The sequence below is a fragment of the Lithobates pipiens genome, unplaced genomic scaffold (genome assembly GCF_037356315.1).
Source record: "Lithobates pipiens isolate NorthernLeopardFrog02 unplaced genomic scaffold, aLitPip1_a1.2 Scaffold_19, whole genome shotgun sequence".
NCBI lineage: Eukaryota > Metazoa > Chordata > Amphibia > Anura > Ranidae > Lithobates > Lithobates pipiens.
Window position 1 is genome coordinate 120,982,699 of NW_027507764.1, and position 26,913 is coordinate 121,009,611.

The following is a 26,913-nucleotide window of genomic DNA, read 5'->3' on the forward strand; positions in this document are numbered from 1 at the left end:
AGGGAAACTGTATCCTTTTGCACATATATATACAATACATGACACATAAAAATGTCAGAAAAACAATGTGCATGCTTTATGCCAGCAAATGGCACCTAGTGAAATCTCACGAATGCTCTCTGATTTTTTTTAGTCTAGAACGAGGGTCTCCAAACTTTCTAAACAAAGGGCTAGTTTACTGTACTTTAGGGGGCTGGGCTTTGGCCATTGCGATAAAAAATGCTTCAGCGCTAGTGGGAGTAAAAATGTCTTGGCTTGGTAGTCTGTGCAACCACTGTGTCCCAATTGGCATCAATTGGACTGCCTGCACAGGGAGGGATAGGACAGCTGTGCATTTCCTTACAGGGGAAATGACCCTCCATGCTCATATGCGTATGTAGACAATCTTAGACAATCGTAGATCTCACTGAAGAAATCCTGTCTACATTTATAACGTGTATAGGAGGTGGAGCCATGCTATACCGGCTGCCATTTTGGAGGGTAAATATTGCAGTGTGGAGTTTGGCTTGAATAATTTGGTTGTAACATAGCGCTATTGATAGCACTTTATGTGCTCTTGTCTTGTAAGCATTTTTAACCCTTGCTTAGCATCATTAAATCTAGTGTACAGTGCACACTACTGGGCCCCCCTTTTATCTTTGCATGTTTTATGAGTTTGAGCAGTGCTTCTAGTGGAGGAGAGTTGGAAGTTTGTCCCTTACCTCGCCATTAAACCTTTGAGGGAATGAGCGCATTTAGACCTTATATTTTTACATTTAGAGGTCAAATTTGGAGGTGAACTACTATAGGTTGCATGTGGTGGGGGCACACAAGACACTGTTTGTACTGTGAATTTGTCCACAGCAGTGATTGATAATACTTATAATGGACTATATATGTATTATGGACATTATTTGAATTTTATATAAGTGGAGCTACACTATATCTTTGGTTTTATACTACATTTGGGAGTGCAGTTAGATCAATTCATCAGTGTTTGAGTTTGCAACAATACTGCCCTGTTTCTCCGAAAATAAGACCTAGCGTGATTGTCGGTGATGGCTGCAATATAAGCCCTACCCTGTTTCCCGGAAAATAAGCCTTACCCTGAAAATAAGACCTACAAGGACTTTAACTAGTGCCTATTTGGGGAGTAAGGCTTATATTGCAGCCATCACCAACAATCACGCTAGGTCTTATTTTGGGGGAAACAGGGTATATGTTTGTTATCACAGCAAACAGGCTATGTTCCTAAATACATTTGAAGACAACATTTTTAGTTTTGATTGGAGTGCACCATTAAGAAATCTCTAGTTAGCTTTCAGCTTTCAGTTTACTGTATACAGTTGTTATACTGTTTTCAATAATCTTTCACAGTTCATAATGTCCCAACATCCATACATTTTCCAAGAGGGACACAGCACAGCAAGATTAGCAGGTTTACTGTACGCCTGGAACCGTGGCAATCTTCTCTGTATGAAGTAGATTGGGCTGTTTAGCTGCCGTATTATGAACAGGTGAAAATCTTGAGTTGGCAAATGTCAAAGGGTTGTTTCCGAACACAAAAAAAGAGGCTTGGATTAGTAATGGCCCTAATTTATACCTGAGTGGATACAGTTGGTATATAGCATTGCTATAAAAGATTTGTAAAAGCATAAAAGGGACACAATGTTACCAATAAGAACAGTCCTTTGATGTGAAATTGATAATCAATAGCTGATTACTGTGGGTTGCTTATTTATTCCTGCCAAAAGCATTATTTTTACATAGTGTTTGAATGTGAATATGAAAAGACTTTCTACTTGGTCCAGAGCTTTTTCACAGCAGGAGTGCTTTTTCGTATTTTATTTTTACCATGGTTACAAAAGGAACAGTTATGATTTTAAAATGGGCTCTTATTTTACAGCTGCTATTCACTTCAAACAGTACGGGACTGAAAGCCGAGATTTCATTAAGATACTGAAAATACTTCAAGGATGGCGATGTCTAGAAACGCCACAGAAGACAATGTACACATCCTGTACATAATTACGAGGAATCCAAAGACAAGGACTCACAGTGTAGTCGTGGTTTTGTCTTTCTTGGAAAAGACAGCAGACACATAAAAATATTTCTCTCAGCACAATGAGGAACATCCCTCATCGCTCATGAAATTTCAGGATCTGTCATCAAGATGTGAGGAATCCTTGTCGCTCAGACATTTAATAAGCATCCTAGGCTTCCACCATTTATACCTTCTAATGAATTATGCCTGGATTGTATTGCTATATTGTATTCTATACAGAATATCTGTGCATTTTTGCAGTCAAGCATTGCTCTGAGACATAGAAAATCTGAATTAAAAGCTTTATTTTTTTAATAGTTTCTGTTATATGACTTAGGCAATATACTAGCGGATGTCTGGTTTTTAGCAAATTATTGTAAAAGTTAAACATCTGACACTATTTTTTGAGATAGGAAGAGAAGGAGACACAATGTATTTAAAGAATGATTCCAAGCTTGTAAGTGGGAATCAAAACAAAGGGATGCTGGTGTGGTGTATGTGGTGTGGCGTGTATAATTGTGGTGTTGTAAATGACCTCTGTGTCATTCAGTTCTCCAGTCAAGTAAACTAGAACTAAACCCACCTATGCTTTACAACCAAGAAAACTGTCAGGACAGGAAGTGTGTTACTGACATGTGAAAAAAAAAAAAGCATGAAAATGAATGCAGCCACCACAACTAAGGATTGGTAAGCTACTATATATTTCATTTTTGTTCTTGGGTTTAGATATACCTTAATCTTTGTGTGGCTGATGTAAGCTGAAACATACACTGACGTTTTATAGTTCTTGGAATCTCCAGTAGTGGGATATGTCCTGGTTTTACCCAAATCCTACAACTATTACAATAAATTATGGCACTTTTGTTATTGCTTTTTACGTGGGAATAGATTTCAAAGCTATTGCTAAGAATTCTTAAGATATTAAAGGGTATTTCCAGTATTATTAGTGCTGATCTGCAGGTTACAACTATTAAAAAAAAATAAAAAAATTCTGAAATTTAAAGAATAGAGTAAAATGGAAAAAAATAGTAGCAATATATTAAATCTATTCCTCTGATGTTTATTATACACATCATCCAAGACATTTAACTCACTGATCTTTGATTTGTATGTATCTTCTAATCAACTTTAAGACAGAACAATTTTCTCTTGTCGCCATACTTTACCCCAAGGGGAGACTAACACAATCCAGCTTCTTTATTTTATAAACTACATAATGCAGGTAATTTTCTCTTCATTGATTTAAGTTTACAACATTAGACAAATTGTACATGTAAAATGCTTTAGCAAAACAACACAATCAATGTGAATAGATATAGATAAATAAGCTCTGGGATGCTTGACAATTTTTTCCTGCCATGGGGATCATATCTTAACAAAGTACATTTGGCAGAGCACAAGCTATAAAAGGAAGCTCAGCACGGATTATTTCAACAATGTTTTATCACTTATCAGTTCTAAAGACCTAGACAGTACAGAATCATTAAGTACCCATCAACGTTAAAGGGAAAGGATGGCCATAAATGGGTCAAAAAAGCAAATTGTGTAGCTTGGGGGCATGTTGATGGCGTATCTGTGCAGAGAGTGATTTGTAATAACAGTTATTTTAGTAGAAGGTAGTGGCTGGCCCAATCAGGAAATACTATGGAGGTGTCCATGGTTGCCTGGTTGGTAACACAAAAACAGGTATAGCCAAGCACAGAGAGAGGGAATGAAACTCTGACCACATGGTCTGCTTCCAAATGTCAGCCAAAGGACATCAGGGGTATGGCAATAGCATTAAATCAAAGTATTCCAAAGTGAGTAATACTGAACCCTTAAGGGAGCTGGAATGATCCAGGGGGCAGTAGAAGCTTTGAGTGCAACTGGGGGCATTAAAGAATAATGGTGGTGGAAGCATGAGGAAGAGAAGTGAAGAGAACGTAAAAAAAAACAAATAAAAAACTTTTGTACATGTTTCATCTGTTATGTACAGTTCAAGTCTTCTAAAAACGCAAAATGCTACTATTACCAATCAGTGATAAAGACCATCACCAGGTTATAAAGCCCAACCCCGAGCAGAAAAACAATTATCCCTTGCAGTGGGACTGCGCTTCAGAATGTACAGTGGATATAAAAAGTCTACACACCCCTGTTAAAATGTCAGGTTTCTGTGATGTAAAAAAATGAGCCAAAGATAAATAATTTTAGAGCTTTTTTCTTTTTCACCTTTAATGTGACCTATAGCCTGTACAACCCAGTTAAAAAACAAACTGAAATCATTTGGGGGGGGGGGGGGGGGGTAAAAGTAAAAAACTAAAATAATCTGTTTGCATAAGTGTGCACACCCTCTTATAACTGGAGATGTAGCTGTGTTCAGAATTAAGTAATCACATTCAAACTCATGTTAAATAGGAGTCAGTGCACACCTGCCATCATTTAAAGTGCCTCTGATTAACCCCAAATAAAGTTCAGCTGTTCTAGTAGCTCTTTCCTGACATTTTCTTAGTCGCATCCTACAGTAAAAGCCACTGTCCGCAGAGAGCTTCCAAAAGATCTGAGGGATCTCATTGTTAAAAGGTATCAGTCAGGAGAAGGGTATAAAGGAATATTCAAGGCATTTGATATACCATGGAACACAGTGAAGACAGTCCTCATCAAGTGGAGAAAATATGGCACAACGGTGACATTACCAAGAACTGTATTTCACCCCAAAATGTATGAAAGGATGAGAAGAAAACGAATCAGGGAGGCTGCCAAGAGGCCTACAGCAACATTAAAGGAGCTGCAGGAATATCTGGAAAGTACTGGCTGTATGGTACATGTGACAACATTCACCCGTATTCTTCATACATATGTCTGGGCTATGGGCAGGGTCCCCCCCCCCCATGCAATCTCACTCTCCACTTGCTCTGAGACATACAATAAATAGCAGCTAGACTTAAAATTAGTTTACTGTATCAGATCAGGCAGCAATTGCGATTGGTTATCAGTGGTTACAGCATATCATTACTGCTTAATGACTGGTTGCTAGAGGTTACAGCACACATTACGGTTCACTGATTAGTTGCTAGAGGTTACAGCAAATGATTTCTGCTTGTTAATTGGTTTCTAGAGACACATCTAAAGTCTCCCAAAAGCATGTCGGAAAATGGTTATGGTTTGATGAAACCAAGGTTGAACTTTTTAGCCATAATTCCAAAAGATATGTTTGGCACAAAAACAACACTGCATATCACCAAAAGAACACCATACCCACAGTGAAGCATAGTGGTGGCACCATCATGTTTTGTGGCTGGTTTTTTTTCAGCTGGAATAGGGGCCTTAGTCAAGGTAGAGGGAATTATGAACAGTTCCAAATACCAGAAAGCTGAACATGAAGAGGAAATTTATCTTTCAGCATAACAATGACTCACAGGAGATGCCCTCGCAATCTAAAAGATTTGGAGTGTTTTTGCAAAGAACAGCGGACAAATATTGCCAAGTCAAGATGTGCCATGCTGATAGACTCATACCCAAAAAGACTGAGTGCTGTAAAATGAGTGCTGTAAAAAAATCAAAAGGTGCTTCAACAAAGTATTAGTTTAAGGGTGTGCACACTTATACAACCATATTATTTTATTTTTTTACTTTTACTTCCCTCCAAGATTTCAGTATGTTTTTCAATTGAGCGGTACAATTTGTAGATCACATTAAAGGTGTAAAAAGTTCTAAAATGATTTATCTTTGTCTAATTTTTTTACATCACAGAAACCTGTGTAGACTTTTTATAGCCACTGAATATTTTAATTAAGTGTGGACAATAGTAAGTAGCTTCTTCTTTAGTTTGTGAATGTTCCCCCATTGAGTCTCCAGCTTTTCAGTTTGTCTTGTTTTGTCCATCAGAGAGGAGAAACCCTCTGCTCACCCAGCAATCAGCACTCCCCCCACAATTCAGCAGTGAACTATTCCTGGCATCCTTACATCAACAGCAGGGCTATGGATGCTGCTCTGGGCTTGATAAAGTCAGATCTCAAGACCTAGAGCGCAGGGGTGCAGGAGCTTCAGGGATCAGTCTTATACTGAGAGGAGTGGAGGATTATGTAAATATATCTTCTTTCATCTTTCCCCAAAAAAGTTGAGTGCAGCATTAAAGCTAGAGTCACATAGGAGATTTTAATATCCCAAATGCATCACTAAACTGTCCAGAAATTAACCTCTGAAAATACTGATCAATCACCAACCATGTGACACAAATTACTCTCTATGATGTAAACTACATAGTGCTTAGTTTAACAAAATTCTCTACTGTGTGCGAATAAATGCTACTGCATGGCACTTGTGAAGATTACATCATAGAGAGACATGTGTTCCACCTGGTCGGCAACACGTATTGATTAATCAGCTACTGGACTGGACTGGACACCCTGGGCCTGGGGGTAAACATACGCAAATACCTTTTTCCTAGGGGGGACGATTTTTGCAGTCTAAAGAAAATGTACCAGCTAAAGTGATGCATTGACTGATGGCATGGTAAGAGGAAAGTGTACCAACAGGACTTGATTTATTGCGACACACTTTTCACATCTTCCACTATCAGTTTCCTTTGCAATTTTCAACATTTGGTCACATGACATCTCTGAGTCACAATATAATTACTGGAAAATGTCTCTCTGCTAGGGGTGATCATAGATCTAAACTGGAAGCAAATATCTAAGTAAATCCATGTGTCACTGACTGACGATTGGACTTTGACTGATGTCTGAATAGTGAAATATCTCCACAGAGGACCACAAGCCAAACACAAATTAATAATACTGCCCCAAGGGTAAAAAGCCAGACCCCCAGCCCAGCCCTTTCCTGAGCCATTATAACTTATTTATCAAGCTATGATACCCAGTTTCAGCTGCAGGTGATGCAGCTACAGATACTGCACAACAGTAAAAGCGCCTCTCCAAGAGATGCCAAACTGCTTTAACCTGCTCTCAGGGTTGGATTCAGAACATGTCCGTGACTTAGCATCAATGCTGCTACTCACAAAGAATTAAAACTTGAACCATCACATACAAACCACATCACATACAAACTACACTCTTTTTTAAGGTATATCATTCAAAAAAGTGTACAATTTGTATGTAAAATGGTCACAGATTATGTTTAACGTGTTTTTAATGTTGGGTTTCCTTGGACTTTGTATCAATAACAATACAATGAAACTCAGAGTGCTCCTGGATTGAAATTCTTTATGAGCTTCAGCTGCAGGTGGTGCTGTATAGGAGATCTAATAATGGGGAACCATCCATCTGTTAAAACTTGGAACTTGCCTCTTACATTTCTGTGTAATCACCCAAATGGGTCTTACCTCTCCATCTGGTTGAAGTTTAGCAGGTCAGGTTGTTCTGCTTTAATGCTGGTTGGCAAAAGTATTGGTCCATATGACCAGGCTGGAACAAGGGATGGGCTGGAGGTGCAGCTGCCCTGGGGACCATGGAATCATGTGAGGTGGGGGGGGGGGGGCGCAAGGAGATGGTAGGGCAGTGTTTGTGTCGGGAGGGAGAATATGGGTGGCAGCAGTGCTAGGAGGGGATTTTTTGTGAGGGGGGTTGTTAGTAGGGATGATTGGGGAGTATTTGTGCTAAGAGGGAACATTTGGGGTGATGATTTGTGCTAGGAGGGGGGATTTGTACTAAGGGGGGAGATTTGGAGTGTGGGGGGGTGTACTTGGAGGAGAAATTTGAAGGTTATAACATTTGGGCTAAGAGGGTTAATTGGGGGAGAGGGTTGTGCTGAGAGGTAGGGGGATTTGGAGTGGGGGGAGGATGTGCACTAGAAGGGGAAATTTGAGGGGTAAATGATTTGTGCTAAAAGGAGTAATTTGTTTTAAAGGGGACATTTGTGCTGGCAGGAATTTAAGGGATGGGGGCACAAAAATTGGGGGTTTCACCAGGCATGTTTGGTATGTCCACCCTTGGCTCTTGATAACCTTGTTCTAGCACTGCATATGACCCTTTAAATACATCTAAAATGCACCCTGTACTCGAGCTATTACCATTGTGACCATTGCAAGCTGTAATGTGACAAAATGGCAACACTACTGTGCTGTCTACGAGAAGGCTAGCACCATGCTGCCTGACAAGAAACCATACCCACCTTACAGAAGCACAGATGAAATTTAATTATAGATCATTAATTATTATAATTTTGATGCAAACCAAGCTAGGAAGGATCTGTTATTTCTGACCTCATTAAAGATTTCCGCTTGCTCCTAGAATGCTCTGTTCCTCTACCTTGAGATGATCACACTGGGAAGGAATGCTACATTTGCTAAAAAGAGACATGTAAACAGCATGGACAAGATATTCTATTTGATAGCTAACCAAGAGGATAAAGGATAATTTTCTGTAAATGACCCACAAGACTTAGAAGGTGAAACATGAAAGTTCACAGATGGTGCAGAAATGTTCATGAGAAAAGAAATCAGATTATGAGAAGATAAACTCTTGATGTTATTTGACCCATTTTTTAGAGGTATTAAAACCACGCCAAGTAAATACAATAGCCATTAACATATTTGAATAAGCAATAAAATATTTAACACATTTGGGCTTATTTATAAAATGATGAACACCAGATACAATATACATCTAACAGTAAATAATTAAAATGGTGCTAAAGCAGAATATGAACTTAGTTTATAATATAGTTCACAATACAAGTTTTCAATTGTTAAACATTAGCTTCTATGATTCTATTATGCATCAGCTGCTTTTAAAATGTAGCAGTGTAGCTGTATAAAGACTGCAGCAGTATCATTACATCTAATAATCATGTACTTGAGTCCCTCAGAAGCATCCCAGTGGCTCTTTCAGGAGGCGTCTGAGACTACATCAGTAGTATGTTGGAGATTAGACATGTGCGCCGTCAATAAATTTGTTTTGTTTCATTCCGTTCCATTTCATATTAGCTGTTAATTTGTATTTCGTAATTTGTGTCCGAAATTCAATTTGGATTCGTACGAAATACGAATTTTCGTTAACTTTTCGTAACAATTACGAATGTTCATTATAATGAATTTAAAAAGCAAAAATTACCTTTCTCATTATGGCAGTTATCGACTCATTATGCTCATTATGAGGGGCTCCCACCATCCCTGTGCTGACTTCCTCCTGGGGCTGTACCCCAGCTGTACCCCTCTCATTATGAGGTGCTCCCACCATCCCTGTGCTGACTTCCTGGGTTTTTAACTTCATCATAACGAATAATAGTAATTATTATGACAATAATAAAACGATATTAATGAACATTCTTATTTTGTCCGATTATGAATCTCCCATCGGCTACCAATACCAGTCTCACACTCCCATATTAAAAAGGTAATTTTCCCAACCCTCACTAAGCAGAAAACCTCTGATTGGTCAACAAAACACCAGTCACGTTTCCGTGATGGAATTTGGATCCGAAATTCGTCAACAAAATTTTGTATTTCTTATACAATTCGGAAGCATAGAAATTCGTATTTTGGATGCTTGCAAATGTACGAGTTTTTTGGAAATTCGCCCAAATTTTCCATTCATACGAAACAAACCGCACATGTCTATTGGAGGTATGCTCATGAAAAGTGACTACCATTAGTCTGCTCAAAGCAAAGGTTATTTATCTGCACATGTGCAAATAACTGTGTCCATTCACAGTATGCTAGGCAACAAGCTTCGCAGACAATAGGGTTGATTTACTATAGGCAAACAGACTGTGCAGTTACACTCTGCAAGTGCAGTTGCTACAGAGCTTAGTAAATGAGGTAAAGTTTCACTTTACAAAGAGTACCCAATCACATGCAAGAAAAATATAAAAAAAATATTTTTTGCTTGCACATGATTGGTTGATGGAAGTCAGCAGAGCTCTCCCTCATTTACTTACCTCTGGAGAAAATGCACTTGCAGAGTGCAACTGCACTGGCAAAAGGTCCAAGTTTATTTGCCCTTAGTAAATCAACCCCAATATATTTATGTTGAACTTGGAGTTCAATGTAAAAACTAGCCTAAACATTTATAGCATGGACTAGACTAGACCAGGACTTTTGGGGAGGTTAGTGGTCCATCTGGTTTATATACATTAACCATAGAGGAGTTTAGAATTACAGAAAAACTGTGGTCATGAGAAAAAAGGCGCACGCCAACAAAATATGTGTTTATGGGTGAGTGGGATGGTCTGTCACAGTCATAGAATACAATCTTTAGTTAAGGAGATACACAGTACTTACACCAACTATGAAGAAATCCAGCCAACACCAGGCATTAGTGAAGTACTTCTTAAAGCCGTAGGCCACCCATTTAAGCAGCATTTCCAGGACAAAAACGTAAGTGAACACTTTATCAGCATACTCCAAGATGACTTTCATGACTTTTCTCTGGTCGATGTAAATATCTTCGAATGCCTAGGAAACAAAAAGCTTTCAGGCAAGTACTTGAGACACAAGGGGACTGTAACACATAGTTATTGTGAATTATGAACTTCCATTGTCATGGCAACACGGACCAGTTTCCTAACTTCGCCCATGCAGCAGATATGTTTGTGACCTCTTTGGGTAAATTATGACCAACTGAGATAACTTTTAGAGATAAATACCTGCGCTGATAATTATGTGTATTATTGCCGCAGCCACAGAGATTGTTAAAGCTGATATAACTACTCTTAGTGATGCCATGTCGTGATGATGAAAGGCAATCAGTCCTATTATCCATCACACCTGTTGGTACAAATGTGTCATCTTATCAGACACAATGATGTCATCATGTCTAGCACAACAGCATCTTTGTATTTAAATTAATACACCAAACTGTAACCACCCACATATATATTATTGGTGCAGCATGGAGCTCAATGGGCAGCACTTTTACTAGTGTAATGGAAGCTTGGAAAGAGATGACAGGTACATGACACCCACACAAATACAGACTTGTAGGTTTGTTGACAGGTTTTTACTGCACACCAGTTGAATGGAAAAACAAATCAGGCAGCTATGGGAAAGATTTTATCACAGAGCATCCCTCATTAACTATAGTTCGGACACTCTGGGTCAGCCTTCCTTAAAATTTTCTCCACAGAGGAACCCTTAAAATAATTTTCAGGTCTTTGGGAACCCTTGCTAAAACCACTGGTGGTAAGTGGGAAAGTGCAGCTTACACTAGTGGCCAGTGGCAATAATGCCCCACTTTAAGTGATGGTCAGAATGCCAACTAAAAGACCATTGGTGTTATTGGTGTAAATATATAGGCACCATCAGATGGGAAGACAATCAGCCACTGCTCAAGGAGACCCTAGCAATCTTTGGCGGAAGACTGGGGTTCCATAGATCCATGGTTGAGAATGGCTGCTCTAGGTATTATCAGATGTTCTGTTACTACACAATTCTCTTGTCAATGCTTTTTCCTACATGAAATATACCTTGTTTTCTGGTTTCACAAAGGCTTTTCCAAAACGTTTTTGCCCTACTCGAAAAGGGATCTCTTTTGTAACTTCCAGCCCTCAATTCATTACCTTATTTTACAGAAGAGATAAGACAGGCTGCTTGTTATTAGTGATTGCGCTGCTATAGATTTTAATTCTTTTTTGAAGAGTCTATGGCAGAATGTCTGCTTGCAACCAGTCTGTCTTTGCAGAGCTGATTACAAAGAATAATCTCAGCTCTTCCACTGAAATTAATAATCTGAAAAACACTGAATCTATGGTGTGATTTACTAAAGGCAAATAGACGGTGCATTCTGCAAGTGCAGTTGATCCAGAGCATAGTAAATGAGGTAAAGCTTCACTTTGCAAAGAATAACCAATCACATTCAAGTAAAATTTAAAAAACTGCATTTTTGCTTGCACATGATTGGATGATGGCTGTTAGCAGAGCTTCTGGTCATTTACCAAGCTCTGGGGCAACGGCACTTGCTGAGTGCACAGTCTATATGACTTTAGTAAATCAACCCCTTTGAGTATATAAGAGTGATTTAGGACACTAATAAAGAAAATATAGTTGTTTTTTTACAGTCTCTGCCTGTTCAGACCATCAGTGAAAATACACATACACCCGTATAAACTGTGCACCAAGCTGTCATTAATCCAACTTGTTACAGTAAAGCATCAAATATAATGGCATCATTTTACTGAATGAGATTACACACGTTATGCAGGAAGGATGTCTGATGTGGTCATTTCTGTGTCACCCTAGCGGACTTTAGTAATTATTAGTGCAAAATCATTCAATTTCCCAATCCAAACAGTAGCATAAGAAACAAAAGACTTTAAGCAAAGACACCAACATAAACGATTTCTTTAAATAACCATTTTGTGAGGCATTTTCATTAGACGGGGGTAAAATGCATTAAAAGGTAGTCTGACATATTTTAGTAAGCAAAGCTGTTTCCCAAATGTATTATAAACTCTTTTACAAGCAATGTGAAACCGAGGATTTCAAAGGTTTTGTCAGGGAAGACGTCTGTAGTCTGAAGTTTCCGGCCCTGGGCGCATACCTGTGCGCAGGCACCCATCAAGTATGCCCAGAAGGGGCGCTGGCGCTTCTGAGAACGCGCATGCATGTGGTAGATTGCGGGCGCACCTGTCGTTAGAACTGGCGCCAGTTAGGCTATTTAAACTGAGCCTCTAGAAGTGACAAGTTGCTGCTTGGTCTACAATGTTACCTGAACCCTGATTCCTGTGTGTGACTTCTGATACCGAACCGGCTTGTTCCTGACTACCTCTGCCTGCCTCTTGCCCTGATCTCTGCCTTCCCACGGACTGATCCCTGTCTCCTGTTACCTACACCTGTTGCCGAACTTGCCTGTTACCCGATTACGCCTCTGCCTGCTGTTTATGCCCGATCTGCCCATCTGTTGCTGAAGCCTGCCTAAGATTGACCACGCTTCTGTCTGCTGTCTCTGCCTGACCTGCCTGTCTGTTTTCGACCTGGCCTGTCTGACCATGCTCCCTGCCGCCAGCCTGCTTCCAGCTCCGGTTCCCGGTGGTGCATCTCGGCTTGTCCTCTGCCAGTCTGCTAGTCATCTGCCGACTCCTCAGCCTGCTACCTGCTGTGTTCCAGCTTCCTGTTCCTGAGATTCCGGCCTCTACTGGTACAGACTTCTGGACTATTCAAGGCACCCTTACCCTGCCGTGCTCTTGAGAATGCTGTCTCACTATCAGCTGTTCTCGAACCAGAGTTGTACGAAGGCCTTCCTCCACACGTCAGGCTCACCTACCAGGTACATGACAGGTTTCAGCTGAGATAGCTTTTGGTCTTATTATAATTGGCTGCATACTGTCAACATTTAAATGTGATTTCAATCATGATCCTGAGAATGTTTTTCAGTAACTGATGGGCAGCACCATGCCTTAGGACCAATAAAGAGCTGTGGTGCAGTGCTTGAATAAAGGTGGGTTTAAAGTTTCACCGAGCAGTTCGCATATTATGAATAAATGACAGGTGTACTTAAAGCAGACCCTCAGTAATTTTTTCAACTTTCCATCTATTAAATCTTCTGCCCTTGTTGTTTTAACTTTGGATAGTAAAACATTTTTTTTTCTGCCAGTAAATGCTTTATAAAGCCCACTTCCTGTTTCTTGTCTGGTAAAAAGCCTAGGCTTATGACATCATGCACAGCTCTCTCTCTCTCTCTCTCTCTCTCTCACTCTCCTGAAAGTTTACCAGGAAGGAAGGGGGGGGAGGGGGTGAGTCAAAAGAGGGCCAATGGGAGCTGCTGAGATGTAGGAGTGCCTCTGTGTGTCTGTGTAAATTCAGAAAGTGAACAGGCAGAAGCTTCAGCTGCCCACAGTTAAAATGGATGCAGCCAGAGTTAGTGGAGGGTGATTTCTGCAGCATATTTGGCAAGCATGGTATATATAAAATAATATGCAAAGTGGTTGGAGCGAGGCTTCAGAATGGCAAAAATGTTTTTATTTCAAATTATGTGAGAAGACTGCAGTTCCTCTTTAATATATGCAAATACCAAGAACCACATGGTATCTGTGTGATATGTCTCCTTCACTGACAGTCAGTTTATTGCAGAGAACATTTTTGTACTCTAGACTATTATTTTGGTGCTTGGTGAAATCTCCTAATTATCTTATAGCTGAACTCCAAGCAAATGGTTAAGTATGTAGTATTACTTTGGTGCTTGGTGAAAACTCTTAATTATCTTATAGCTGAACTCCAGGCAAACAGTCAAGTACGTAGTTGAAATACAAATATGTGTGTAGCACCCTCTAGTCTAGTGTGTGCTACTAAAAGAGTAGTGTAGGTAAAAGCATTTGGCTGGCCCTAGGATTAAAACCTGAATCATTGAATCTGGGTCAAGGTTACTAGAGCCCAGGTCTGGATGACTCATCCTGATAGCTTTCTGGTGTCTCCCCCTGGTATCTGGAATATTGTAGAATTTTCTATAACAAGAGGGTGGAGGTGAGGAGGAGCTGCAATGAATATTTGCAGGAGCTCAGCCAATTACCAGAAGTGAGCTGGCAGGGGGCCTGGGAAAATCTCATAAATAGACATAGGCCATGCCAGCAGGGGAGTGGGGTAGAAGCTGTAGATGGAGTGTTGAAGAGAGGCTGTTGGTGGCCTTTGAGGGACCTTTGCCAGGGAGGGGTTTTACCTTGGGCTGAAGCTTGGGAAAGCTGACCTGGAAGGATCCAACAAGAAGGCAACTGGACTGGAGGGATTCACTTCGGAAGAGGCAGTGGGACAGAGCAAGCAAAGACATTGAGTAATATCAGCACAGTGAAGGGACAACACAAAGGGGGGGGGGGGGGATGTCAGCTGTATCAGTGCCCTCTGAGGACAGCGGTGTGCTTAAAGTGTAAGTAAACCCCCCTTTCGTTTTCAGTCAAGGAAGCTGCCATCTTTGTCTCTGTTTAATCTACATCTGCCATGATGATGCACATGTGATCAGTTATGACACCAGCCATTGGATGGTTTGGCAGTTTGGTTGAGAGCACAACCAATTGGAGTGTTACATTTCCGGCACGTGCTGGAAATGAAACTGTTTTTTAAAACTGGTGGATTTAAAAATGGATGGGTTTACTTCCTCTTTAAGCCTTCATCCTTGTCCTAGGGAATCTCCATGGAATTATGCCAGTCAGGAAGGACTGGGGAAGTGTGCCAGTCAGGAGGATTGGGGAAGCAAGCAGCCAGGTTGGCTTATATCGTATGCAACATCCGAACTGGGCTCTGGATCTACAGGAAGGCAGAAGCAGATGCTGTTCACTCCATATTGTAATACATTATTCATAAAGGGACAGGATGTTCCCAGCCTGTAATGGGCAATTGCTGAATTAACACTAAAGACTGTTAGTTCCCCTGGAGTGATTAGCAGGAGCTGTACTTGTGAACCATATCTATTAAATACACTGCAGCTAAATGAATAACCTTCCTGCCTGCCTGCTCAATCGAAATGACACTCTCTCTGTCCACACCAACAACACACCACATGTGGCCGACGTGCAGGCAGCCTTATATAGTGTGGCGCGTGGACTTAGTCCCCCTGAGCCATGATTGGCCAAAGGTACTTTGCCTGTGGCCAATTATGGCTCTCTTAGCTGAGGGCACTGGGATTGGCCAAAGCATGCAGGTCATGGTGCATGCTTTGGCCAATCATCATACAGCAATGCACTGCGCCCCCGCAGTACATTATGGGGCTTTACCGAATTTGTCACTAATGCTCCATAATGTTCAGTTTTGGACGAATGGGTGAACAGCCAATGTTCAAGTCAAACTCATGTTCGGCCCAAACATAAAGCTTATCCCTAGTGCCTTCCAAATGCAGCCTTATCAGTGCCCACCAAATGCAGCTTATCGGTGTCCATGAAATGCAGCCACATCAGTGCCCACCAAATGCAGCCTACCAGTTTCAACTAAATGTAGCTTATCGGTGCCCACTAAATGCAGCTTAATGGCACTATATGGCATGTGATGGCACTGTACAACATGTAATGACACTGTATGGCATGTGATGACTCTGTACGGCATGTGATGACACTGTACAACATGTAATGACACTGTACAGCATGTGATGACACTGTACGGCACGTGATGCCACTGTACAGCATGTGATGACTCTGTACAACATGTGATGGCACTGTATGGCATCTCATGACACTGTACAGTATGTGATGGCACTGTAGAGGTATGTGATCCTTGAATACTCTATTTACAATGAAAGTAACATTATTGCTCTAGGGGTACTAAGCAGGGCTCAAGTCCTGTGGGAACGCATGGGAACGGAGTTCCTGTACTTTTTCCACAACAGGAACTCAGTTCCCATTAGCAGCTGCGTCCTGCAAGACTTTGAAGTATGTGAGTTGTGTGGCAGGTGCTACACCAGCAGCCGCCGACACAGCTCGTAATAGTAAGTGCCGCACACCAGGGGTGGACTGACCATTCAGGCACTGCCAGTAGGGAGCTCCATGAAAGCTTCCTCTTCAATCTACCTGTCAATCACAGCTAGCTGACAGGTAGATCAGGTCCCTGCTGCTAAGAGATTGTATTTAGTCAGACCTCTCGAGATATGCTCCTCCCCGCCGGCCCTTACTGATTTTATGTCTCCTCACCCCCCCCCCCCCCCCACAGTCTCCTGCATACTTGCTCTGTGTGTCCCGCTGAATCCCCCCTCCTCTATCTTCAGTGCCATATGATGAGAGAACCCAGAGGAAGAGCACAGCTATTCTGCTCACAGGACATGCAGGGAGAGAGGTGAGCTGAGGGGGGAACATCCGTTTAGGGTGGTAAGCTGAACGCAATACCTGGCAAAGTTTAATGCCAGGAGGGAAGTTTATGTGGAAATATGTGAAGGGTTGGAATAGCAGCGAGTGTGTGTTGGAGCCCTGCAGAGTTTGCAGCCCCCCAAGCTAACTTACATCTCCTAAGCAGGAACACATCACTATCTCACCAAGCATTCTCCCCAGATAATGTGCAGTTCATTTATGACCTTTCTGTTTAACCCTGTGTTATCCAAACTCTGTTCAATGAAAAGTTTAAACTCACCACATAAACACTCTATATACAAAATAACATTCCCCAATAAAGATCAGAACATGATGTTCACATTTGCATGGAAGCACAATTTAATGAATGCTGATTATTCAGAGAATTACCGTATTTATGTTTATTGGGGATTTTTTATTTTTTTTATGTACTAACAGTTAAGCTTCATACACACAATACGAAAATTGGATGAAAAATACCACTTTTGAAGTGTTCGTGCATGTGAGCGTATCATTTATTTATTTTTTGGTGGGGGAGTGGATCTTGGGTGGGAGTTCCCACACTTTTTTCCCCAGGACTTGACCCCTGGTACTAGGTAGTACACCAATTATGGGGGAGAAAAGCTCTGTCAAGGTTTGAGGAGCTCTGGGCTTTGGTATGAAAATACAAGTAGATGTGAATGGAAGGTTTCATTGTCTCACATAAAAATCAAGATCATCAATAAAAGGATTCATTCATAATGTTAGCTCTGATTTTATTTCATTTTACTATACCAGTAATGTACGGAACGCCTGTGTTCTGTCACATTCATATGTGTATTCTGCTTTGCAAATATATTGTTTTCACTCTGGTAGATAGTAATATGTAGAGGAGATTTACATACACAGCACTATCAGTGACTTCTCCTACCTTAGTCACTGACTGAAGTGCCCTTACTGCTTATCTCTGCTGGATTTGTCTAATGATCAGAACATGCTGCAGAGGAGGGGGGAGGGAGGAGGGAGAAGGGAGGGGGGAGGGGGGCGCAGCTACACTCTGTGAAGTCTCGGGAATGAGCAGAAAGCCAACATCAATCAAGCAAAATGAAAGGAAAGTGGGTGGATCCAGACTCCAGAGCCAGACCATTGTCAGTATTACACTGTATGAAAGTCTGTTGCCCCACCCGCAGGTATTTAGCTCAATTTTAACAGCATGGGGGCACTTCTAAGAGGGCTGGAAAGATTTATAGATTTCAGCAGCTCACATAGAATAGATGTAAGCAAAAAAAAAAAGGAAACCCATACTTCTCTTTTAAGAGCTGTATCCTCAATCTCCTTTTTGTCTCAAAGGTGGAACATTAGATGTCTGTTTAGACATCTGATATTTCACCAAAGCCCCCAGAAACATTTTTAATAAGTAATAGAAAATAATATTGAAAAAAAAGGTAAAAAAACAAAAATAAAAATAAAATAACAAAAATAAAAAAACGATTGACACCAGTGGCGAAAATACCAGGATCACAAAGGTCACACTTGCGACTGTGCCCCGACGTTCCACCACTGGGCTCAGAGGGAAGGGCCCCGGCCAGGAGTCACAGGGGCCCTTTATGGTTTCTTGGACCAGGGCCCTGAAGGTTCTAGTTATGCCACTGGTAATAGGAAAAATAAATAAGGGGCATTTCTCATATTTCTCATACATTACTAAAAATTACCATTACTTGGTTTGCTGTTATCACACTGTGAACTTGCTGATATACAATTATACAATAGACAATTAATGCTTTAGATTTCTGTTAAATTGATGCTTCTTTAATATAAGAAAGAGGTACTCTGTACTCACCAGTGCCCCACTGCTAAGAAGAATCATGAAGATGATAAAAGACTCAAACCAATTGTGTTCAACTATCCTGAAACAGGTCTTCCTTAGCTTCCACCACGCTTTGCCAAATCCTTTTGTGATGTCCACTCTGCAGCAGGAGCAGTAACGCAAACAGCCTATAAAATGTAAAATGAACAAGGACTAAGAATTCATATTATATTCATATTATTATATAATAACAGCATTATAAAATTACATTATACATCATTGTTTATATATATATATATATATATATATATATATATATATATATATATATATATATATATATATATATATATATATATATATATATATATATATATACTGTATTTTCTGGCGTTTAAGACTACCTTTTACACTTAAAAAAAATGCCCAAAAATCGGGGGTCGTCTTATACGCCGGGTACCGTATATACTCGAGTATAAGCCGAGATTTTCAGCCTCTTTTTTGAGGCTGAAAGTGCCCCCCTCGGCTTATACTCGAGTCATCGCTGTCTGCCCGCTCGATCAGCGTGTCGAGCAGACAGACAGCGGCCATTCTATGATTCAAAAGCCGCGCCTCCGGCTCCGCCTTCGCCTGTGATAGGCGGAACACTGAATTTCCCAGCAGCCTGTGTTCCGCCTATCACGGGCATCTTCTCATCCTCGTACTACGGACGAGGATGATACGACGTCCGTGATAGGCGGAACACAGGCTGCTGGGAAATTCAGTGTTCCGCCTATCACAGGCGAAGGAGGAGGCGCGGCTTTTGAATTTTACAATGGCCGCCGACGAAGAGGGCACGGGACGGAGGCATGGCAAGGCACGGCACGGGACAGGACGGGACGGGACGGGACGGGACGGGACGGGACGAAGGCAAGGCACGACACGGGACGGAGGCTCGGGACAAAGGCTCGGGACACAGGTAGGCTGGACACACACACACACACACACACACACACACACACACACACACACACACACACACACACACACACACACACGGATGGAGACACACACACACAGGGATGGATGGATGGATGGATGGAGACACACACACACAGGGATGGATGGATGGATGGATGGATGGAGACACACACACACAGGGATGGATGGATGGATGGATGGATGGAGACACACACACACAGGGATGGATGGATGGATGGATGGAGACACACACACACAGGGATGGATGGATGGATGGACACACACACACACAGGGATGGATGGACGGACACACAGGGATGGACGGACACACAGGGATGGACGGACACACACACAGGGATGGACAGGCATGTCTCACCCTCGGCTTATACACGAGTCAATAAGTTTGCCAGTTTTTTTGGGGGTAAATTGGGGGCCTCGGCTTATATTCGGGTCGGCCTATACTCGAGTATATACGGTATACAATGCTGCCCGATGGATGTCAGCCCCCAAATGTCTGCTAATACTGTATGTAGCTTCAGCTACAAACAGTATACGCCGTTGAGCCAATCCCGGCGAGCGATATATTCTATTAATGAATACAGAGCCTGCTTGGATTGGAGTAACAACCTCTGTCAATCTGAGCAGGCTACATAGAGTAGCCTGCTCGGATTGGGAGAGAGAGAGTGAGAGAGAGCGAGAGAGAGCGCGCGAGAGCGTGCGAGAGAGAGCGCGAGAGAGAGCGAGGCAAGGGCTGATGATGCTACAGCCTCTGCCAATCCAAGCAGGCGTTGTATTCATTAAAATAATACACCGCTCACCATACTTCCCTGGGTAAATCCATTCACTGATCTTCTACTACTATACATCCTGCTGTTTGCCTTTGAGGTCCCAGGCACCCAAGAGGGACAGGTAAATCTGGGACATATGACAGGGGGGTTATTAAATGTATTTTGGTGGACAATTCCCATAGAATGTAACCCAAAAGTGGTATAGGTTTGGTTAGTTAAAAATTCTACTTTCCAGAGTTGTGGCATTCAATAGATCTCTGTGTTATTATTGTTTTATTTACTTTATGACATATCACAGCATGGCGGATGAGTAGTTGGCATTCTTGCTTTGTGTTTTTTAATGGTTCTAATGTTTTTTTAAATGGTGTTGCCTCAGAAGGGGGGGGGGGGGGTAGTCTTATACCGCGAGTATTGCCCAAAACCTATGTTTTCACTTGAAAAATAGGGGGTCGTCTTATACACCCAGTCGCCTTATACGCCGGCAAATACGGTATATATATATATATATATATATATATATATATATATATATATTGGGGAAAATTATTATTTGATCCCCTGCAGATTTTGTATGTTTGCCCACAAAGAAATGAAGAGTCTATCATTTTTATCATAGGTGTATTCTAAATAATAGAGACAGAATATCAACCAAAAAGCCAGAAAAAGTACATGATACAAATGTTATAAATTGAGTTGAAGTTCAGTGAGTAAAATAAGTATTTGATCCCCAAGTAAAACACAGCTTAATTTCTTGTAGGTTAATAGGTTTGCACAAATCATAGGAGAGATTTTGGTCCACCCTCTTAACAGATATTCTTGAAATTCTGAAAGCGGTTGTAAACCCCACTTGGTCATTTTTACCTACAGGTAAGTCTATAAAAAGGCTTACCTGTAGGTAAAATTAATATCTCCTAAGTGTGCACCGTTTAGGAGATATTTACCCTGCATGCAGCCAGGGACATCACTGGTGCATGCACTCTGAAGGTCCGGCATACCTTGCATACCTTGCCGGAACTTCAGAGTTTTGTGCTGGAACCAAGGGCTCGAACACACATGCGCAGAAGTGAAGTCATTGTGGCTCCAGTTCTAAAGAATAGAACAGAAAAAAATAGACTAGAATAGAACAGAATAAAATAGAAAGAATATAACCGTCTTCTGAAATTCAAATATCAAATAAAATTATTTCTAATTTGATTAGATTAGCATAGAATAGAAAAGAATAGAATAGAATAGAATAGAATAGAATAGAAAAAACAATGGAATAAAATAAAAAGAATATAATCATCTCCCGAAATTTGAATTTTGAATAGAATTAATTTGAATGCCGATTCGAATTTGAAACAAATTTGAAAGCGAATGAACGAAACGAAATGCATACTGAAAACAAATTTAACTAAACAAAATTATTTAAATCACAAATCAAAATGAAACAATTTTTTTTGTATGGGTTAACCACTTTCAGACCGGACCATTTTGCTGGTAAATGACCAGAGGTCTTTTTACAATTTGGCACTGCGCTGCTTTAACTGGTAATTGCGCGGTCATGCAATGTTGTACCCAAACAAAATTTGCGTCCTTTTCTTCCCACAAATAGAGCTTTCTTTTGATGGTATTTGATTGCCTCTGCGATTTTTATTTTTTGCGATATAAACGTAAAAAGACCGCAAATTTTGAAAAAAAATGATATTTTCTACTTTTTGTTATTAGAGAAATCCAATATACTCAATTTTAGTCATACATTTAGGCCAAAATGTATTCAGCCACATGTCTTTGGTAAAAAAAAAGTCAATAATTGTATATTTATTGGTTTGCGCAAAAGTTGTCACATCTACAAACTAAGGTACGTTTTCTGGAATTTACGCAGCTTTTAGTTTACGACTGCCTATCTCATTTCTTGAGGTGCTAAAATGGCAGGGCAGTACAAAACCCCCCCAAATGACCCCATTTTGGAAAGTAGACCCCCTAAGGAAATTGATAAGTGGCATGTTGAGCCCATTGAATATTTTATTTTTTTGCCTCAAGCGATTGAATAATGACAAAAAAAAAATTTTTTTTTTTTTTTACACAAAGTTGTCACTAAATGATATATTGCTCACGCATGCCATGGGCAAATGTGAAATGACACCCCAAAATAAATTCTGCTGCTTCTCCTGAGTACGGGGATACCACATATGTGGGACTTTTTGGGAGCCTAGCCGCGTACGGGGCCCCGAAAACCAAGCACCGCCTTCAGGCTTTCTAAGGGCGTAAATTTTTGATTTCACTTCTCACTACCTATTACAGTTTTGAAGGCCATAAAATGCCAAGATGGCACAAAACCCCCACAAATGACCCCATTTTAGAAAGTAGACACCCCAAGCTATTTGCTGAGAGGCATGTTGAGTCCATGGAATATTTTATATTTTGCCACAAGTTGCGGAAAAATTACAAACTTTAATTTTTTTTTATTTTTTTTTCACAAAGTTGTCACTAAATGATATATTGCTCACACATGCTATGGGCATATGTGAAATGACACCCCAAAATAAATTCTGCTGCTTCTCCTGAGTACGGGGATACCACATGTGTGGGATTTTTTGGGAGCCTAGCCGCGTACGGGGCCCCGAAAACCAAGAACCGCCTTCAGGTTTTCTAAGGGCGTAAATATTTGACTTCACTCCTCACTACCTATTACAGTTTTGAAGGCCATAAAATGCCAAGATGGCACAAAACCCCCACAAATGACCCCATTTTAGAAAGTAGACACCCCAAGCTATTTGCTGAGAGGCATGTTGAGTCCATGGAATATCTTATATTTTGCCACAAGTTGCGGGAAAATTACAAACTTTTTTTTTTTTTTTCACAAAGTTGTCACTAAATGATATATTGCTCACGCATGCCATGGGCATATGTGAAATGACACCCCAAAATAAATTCTGCTGCTTCTCCTGAGTACGGGGATACCACATATGTGGGACTTTTTGGGAGCCTAGCCGCGTACGGGGCCCTGAAAACCAAGCACCGCCTTCAGGCTTTCTAAGGGCGTTACAGTTTTGAAGGCCATAAAATGCCAAGATGGCACAAACCCCCCCCAAATGACCCCATTTTGGAAAGTAGACACCCCTAAATTTAGGGGTACACTAGTGAGACTAGGTAATAAATGGCGGGTGCCCTGAAACTATAAAAAAATAACTAACCAACCAGCGTCACCTGTAACAGTTATATGGTGATCACTGGTGAAAGGGTTAACTAGGGGGCAATCAGGGGGCTTTATGCGGTAGTATATGGGGGTCCCTGGCGCTATAAAAAGCTGCGGCGAACCTAAATACCTACCTGCCTAACTAGCGTCACCTGTAACACTAATACAGCGATCAGAAAAATGATCGCTTACTAGGCTGGGTTCACACTGGAGCGATGTGGGAACGCCACGAATGCGCGGCGGGTTCCCGCATCACATGCCTCCCGGCGGCAGTTCACACTGCCCTATGCGAACTGCTGGGAGGGTCAGTGAAATGTTAATGACACCCCCAGATCAGTTCGCATATCACAGTGCGATCTGCAAACTCGGATCGCATGGTGTGAACACCCATGCGATCCGATTCTGCTGCGGACCAAAAAAAGGGTCCCGTGCGAGTTTGCGGCGGGTGCGACACGAATTCAGCCATACTATCTGTATGGCTGAACTCGAATCGCACAGAGATCGGATGTGATTTGCACTGCAGTGCGGTGCGAATCACATTCGTTCTCATAAACCGCTGCAATGTGAACCCAGCCTTAGTGACACTGGCGACGGGGGGTGATCACGGGGTTAAACCTTTATTGGGGGGGTTAGGGGGGTACCTTAGAACTAAAGGGGGCTAACCCTAACTGCCCTAACAGTTATTACAGTCACAAATGACACCCGCCGGGTGATCAGGGGGTTAAACCTTTATTAGGTAATAAATGGCGGGTGCCCTGAAACTATAAAAAATAACTAACCAACCAGCGTCACCTGTAACAGTTATATGGTGATCACTGGTGAAAGGGTTAACTAGGGGGCAATCAGGGGGCTTTATGCGGTAGTATATGGGGGTCCCTGGCGCTATAAAAAGCTGCGGCGAACCTAAATACCTACCTGCCTAACTAGTGTCACCTGTGACACTAATACAGCGATCAGAAAAACGATCGCTTATTAGGCTGGGTTCACACTGGAGCGATGCGGGAACGCCACGAAATCGCGGCGGGTTCCCGCATCACATGCCTCCCGGCGGCAGTTCACACTGCCCTATGCGAACTGCTGGGAGTGTCAGTGAAATGTTAATGACACCCCCAGATCAGTTCGCATATCGCAGTGCGATCTGCAAACTCGGATCGCATGGTGTGAACACCCATGCGATCCGATTCTGCTGCGGACCAAAAAAAGGGTCCCGTGCGAATTTGCGGCGGGTGCGGCGAATGGCTGAACTCGAATCGCACAGAGATCGGATGTGATTTGCACTGCAGTGCGGTGCGAATCACATTCGTTCTCATAAACCGCTGCAATGTGAACCCAGCCTTAGTGACACTGGCGACGGGGGGTGATCACGGGGTTAAACCTTTATTGGGGGGGTTAGGGGGGTACATTAGAACTAAAGGGGGCTAACCCTAACTGCCCTAACAGTTATTACAGTCACAAATGACACCAATGCAAAAAAAAAAAAAAAAATGACATTGGTGTCACTGTGACTGGGGGGCAGGGGTAATTGGGGGGGTGATCGGGGGGGTGTGAGTGTGCCTGGCATGTTCTACTGTGTAGTGTCGTGTTGGTGCAACTCACCGATCCTCTCTCCTCGGTGTCGGAACGAAAAATACCGACACGGAGGAGAGATTACATCACTTCCTCTCCTGTGTTTACATTACAGGAGAGGAAGTGATGTCACAAAGACTTTCTATTCGTCGGGAGCGATCGCGAGGGGGTGGCCATGAATGAATGGCCGTCCCCTCGTCCGGGATCGCTCCCGAACGAATACCGACCGCCGCGGGCACCGGGCGGGGGCCCGATCGGGCCCCCGACCCGCGGGAAGGCAGGGACGTACATGTACGCCCATATGCCTGCCCGTGCCATTCTGTCGATGTACATCGTCGTGCGGCGGTCGGGAAGTGGTTAAAGTGGTTGTAACCCCTTTACAACCACTTTAAACTACAGGCAAGCCTATAATTAGACTTACCTGTAGCTGCACTGGATATCTCCTAAACCTGCACGGTTTAGGAGATATCCCTGTATATGCATGTGACAACGTCATGCAGCACATGCGCACTTAAGCCAACTGAAGCAATGGCAGTACATGCCGTTGCTTCAGTTGTACTGTGCTGTTCGCGGCGGCTCCGGCTCGCATGCACGGGAGTGACGTCATCGCGGCTCCGGCCAATCACAGCGTCGGAGCTGTAATACCCGGAACCAAGCCCCGGGTGACATGTCGGCGGCCTGAGAGGGAGAAGAGGATGGCTGCGGGGGATTCGTTCTCGGGTAAGTAATTCATAATGAGCTAGTATGCTATGCTAGCTCATTATGCCTTTATCTTGCAGGGTGTGTTTTTATTTATTTTTGTGCAGGAGGGTTTACTTCCTCTTTAAATGTGGCTATGTCCCCTCTAAGTTCAGGCGATACCTAGGAATCTGTAGGTGGAAGAAACCCTTTTGTGTTAATACAAGGAGGTGAACAATGGATATCCCCTTTAAGATAACATGCAAGCAATAATAAAAGATAGCAGCATGCAGCACAAACCAATAGCTTGTAGGCAGTCCTGTCTCCATTCCTAAAAGCTGAAATCACTTTAAAGAATCATTTCACATTTTGGTTATAACTAAAAATCTGATTTGCTAAGCCTCCTACTGGCTCCCTATATCCCTATGGACTCCAGTGGTGAGATATTCCCATTACAGTTCCTTGCTGGTTCCTGCATGCCTTGAGGGGGGTTGCAGGTGCTCTGAAGTCACAGAGAGGAAAAGGTATTAAGGTTATTATACCTTGTGGTGCCTGCTCTAATACAAAAGTATTTATCTTTTAGTGTGCATAATTCTAAGTTGTCTTTGTCTCAAGAAATTGAGGATATAATTGAAAATAATAATGTCTATATTATTTTCACTAAAATTCTCACCAAAATAATAAAAAAAAAAGAGGCATCATGATAGCCATAACTTATAAATCCATATCACTAGTACACAATGGAATGATTTCAGTATTTCACATAAACAGAAAAGGCTTACAGTAGCAAAGAAGACCCTATCATTCTGTAACATTCAGCAAATGGATTTTTACACATCAGTATTAGGTGACTGGGTATTCCAGTTTGCTGAAAACAGTAAACACTAGCCAAGTCTTGATTTTTTCATTTCTTAATATAAATGGTAAGGAGTGAGCTAATAAAATAATCTAACAATTGTTTTGCAGCAATGAATAATTAGCGGCAATTAACAGTGTTCGTTTTATAAACCAGGACTATATTTATTTAGTAGAAAAAGAAAAATATCTTAATTATAAATGATTTTTTTTTTTTTAATTGAACTGTTTTATCAAAGGAAGAGTAAAAAGATGCCACCATTGGGTTTTAAATAGCAGGTCATGTAAGCAGAGTTTTAGAGACTTGTTGAACAACTTCTGTGGTTGCAATACAATATCAATAATAATAAAAAAAAAAAAAAAGGTGTAAAATAATACTCACAAA

General features: G+C 41.6%; 1 protein-coding gene across 14 annotated transcripts in view; it reads right to left on the bottom strand.

The window, feature by feature from the left end:
- Positions 1-26,913, bottom strand: part of LOC143996244 (sodium channel protein type 5 subunit alpha-like) — a 553,882-nt gene that overhangs the window by 79,109 nt on the left and 447,860 nt on the right. For all 14 annotated transcript variants that reach the window (XM_077491204.1, XM_077491202.1, XM_077491195.1 and 11 more), the window contains 2 exons: positions 18,537-18,691; positions 10,242-10,415 (listed from right to left, as the gene is read on the bottom strand). In XM_077491204.1, coding sequence (XP_077347330.1) covers positions 10,242-10,415; positions 18,537-18,691 — 329 coding nt within the window. The remainder of the gene's footprint in view (positions 1-10,241; positions 10,416-18,536; positions 18,692-26,913) is intronic.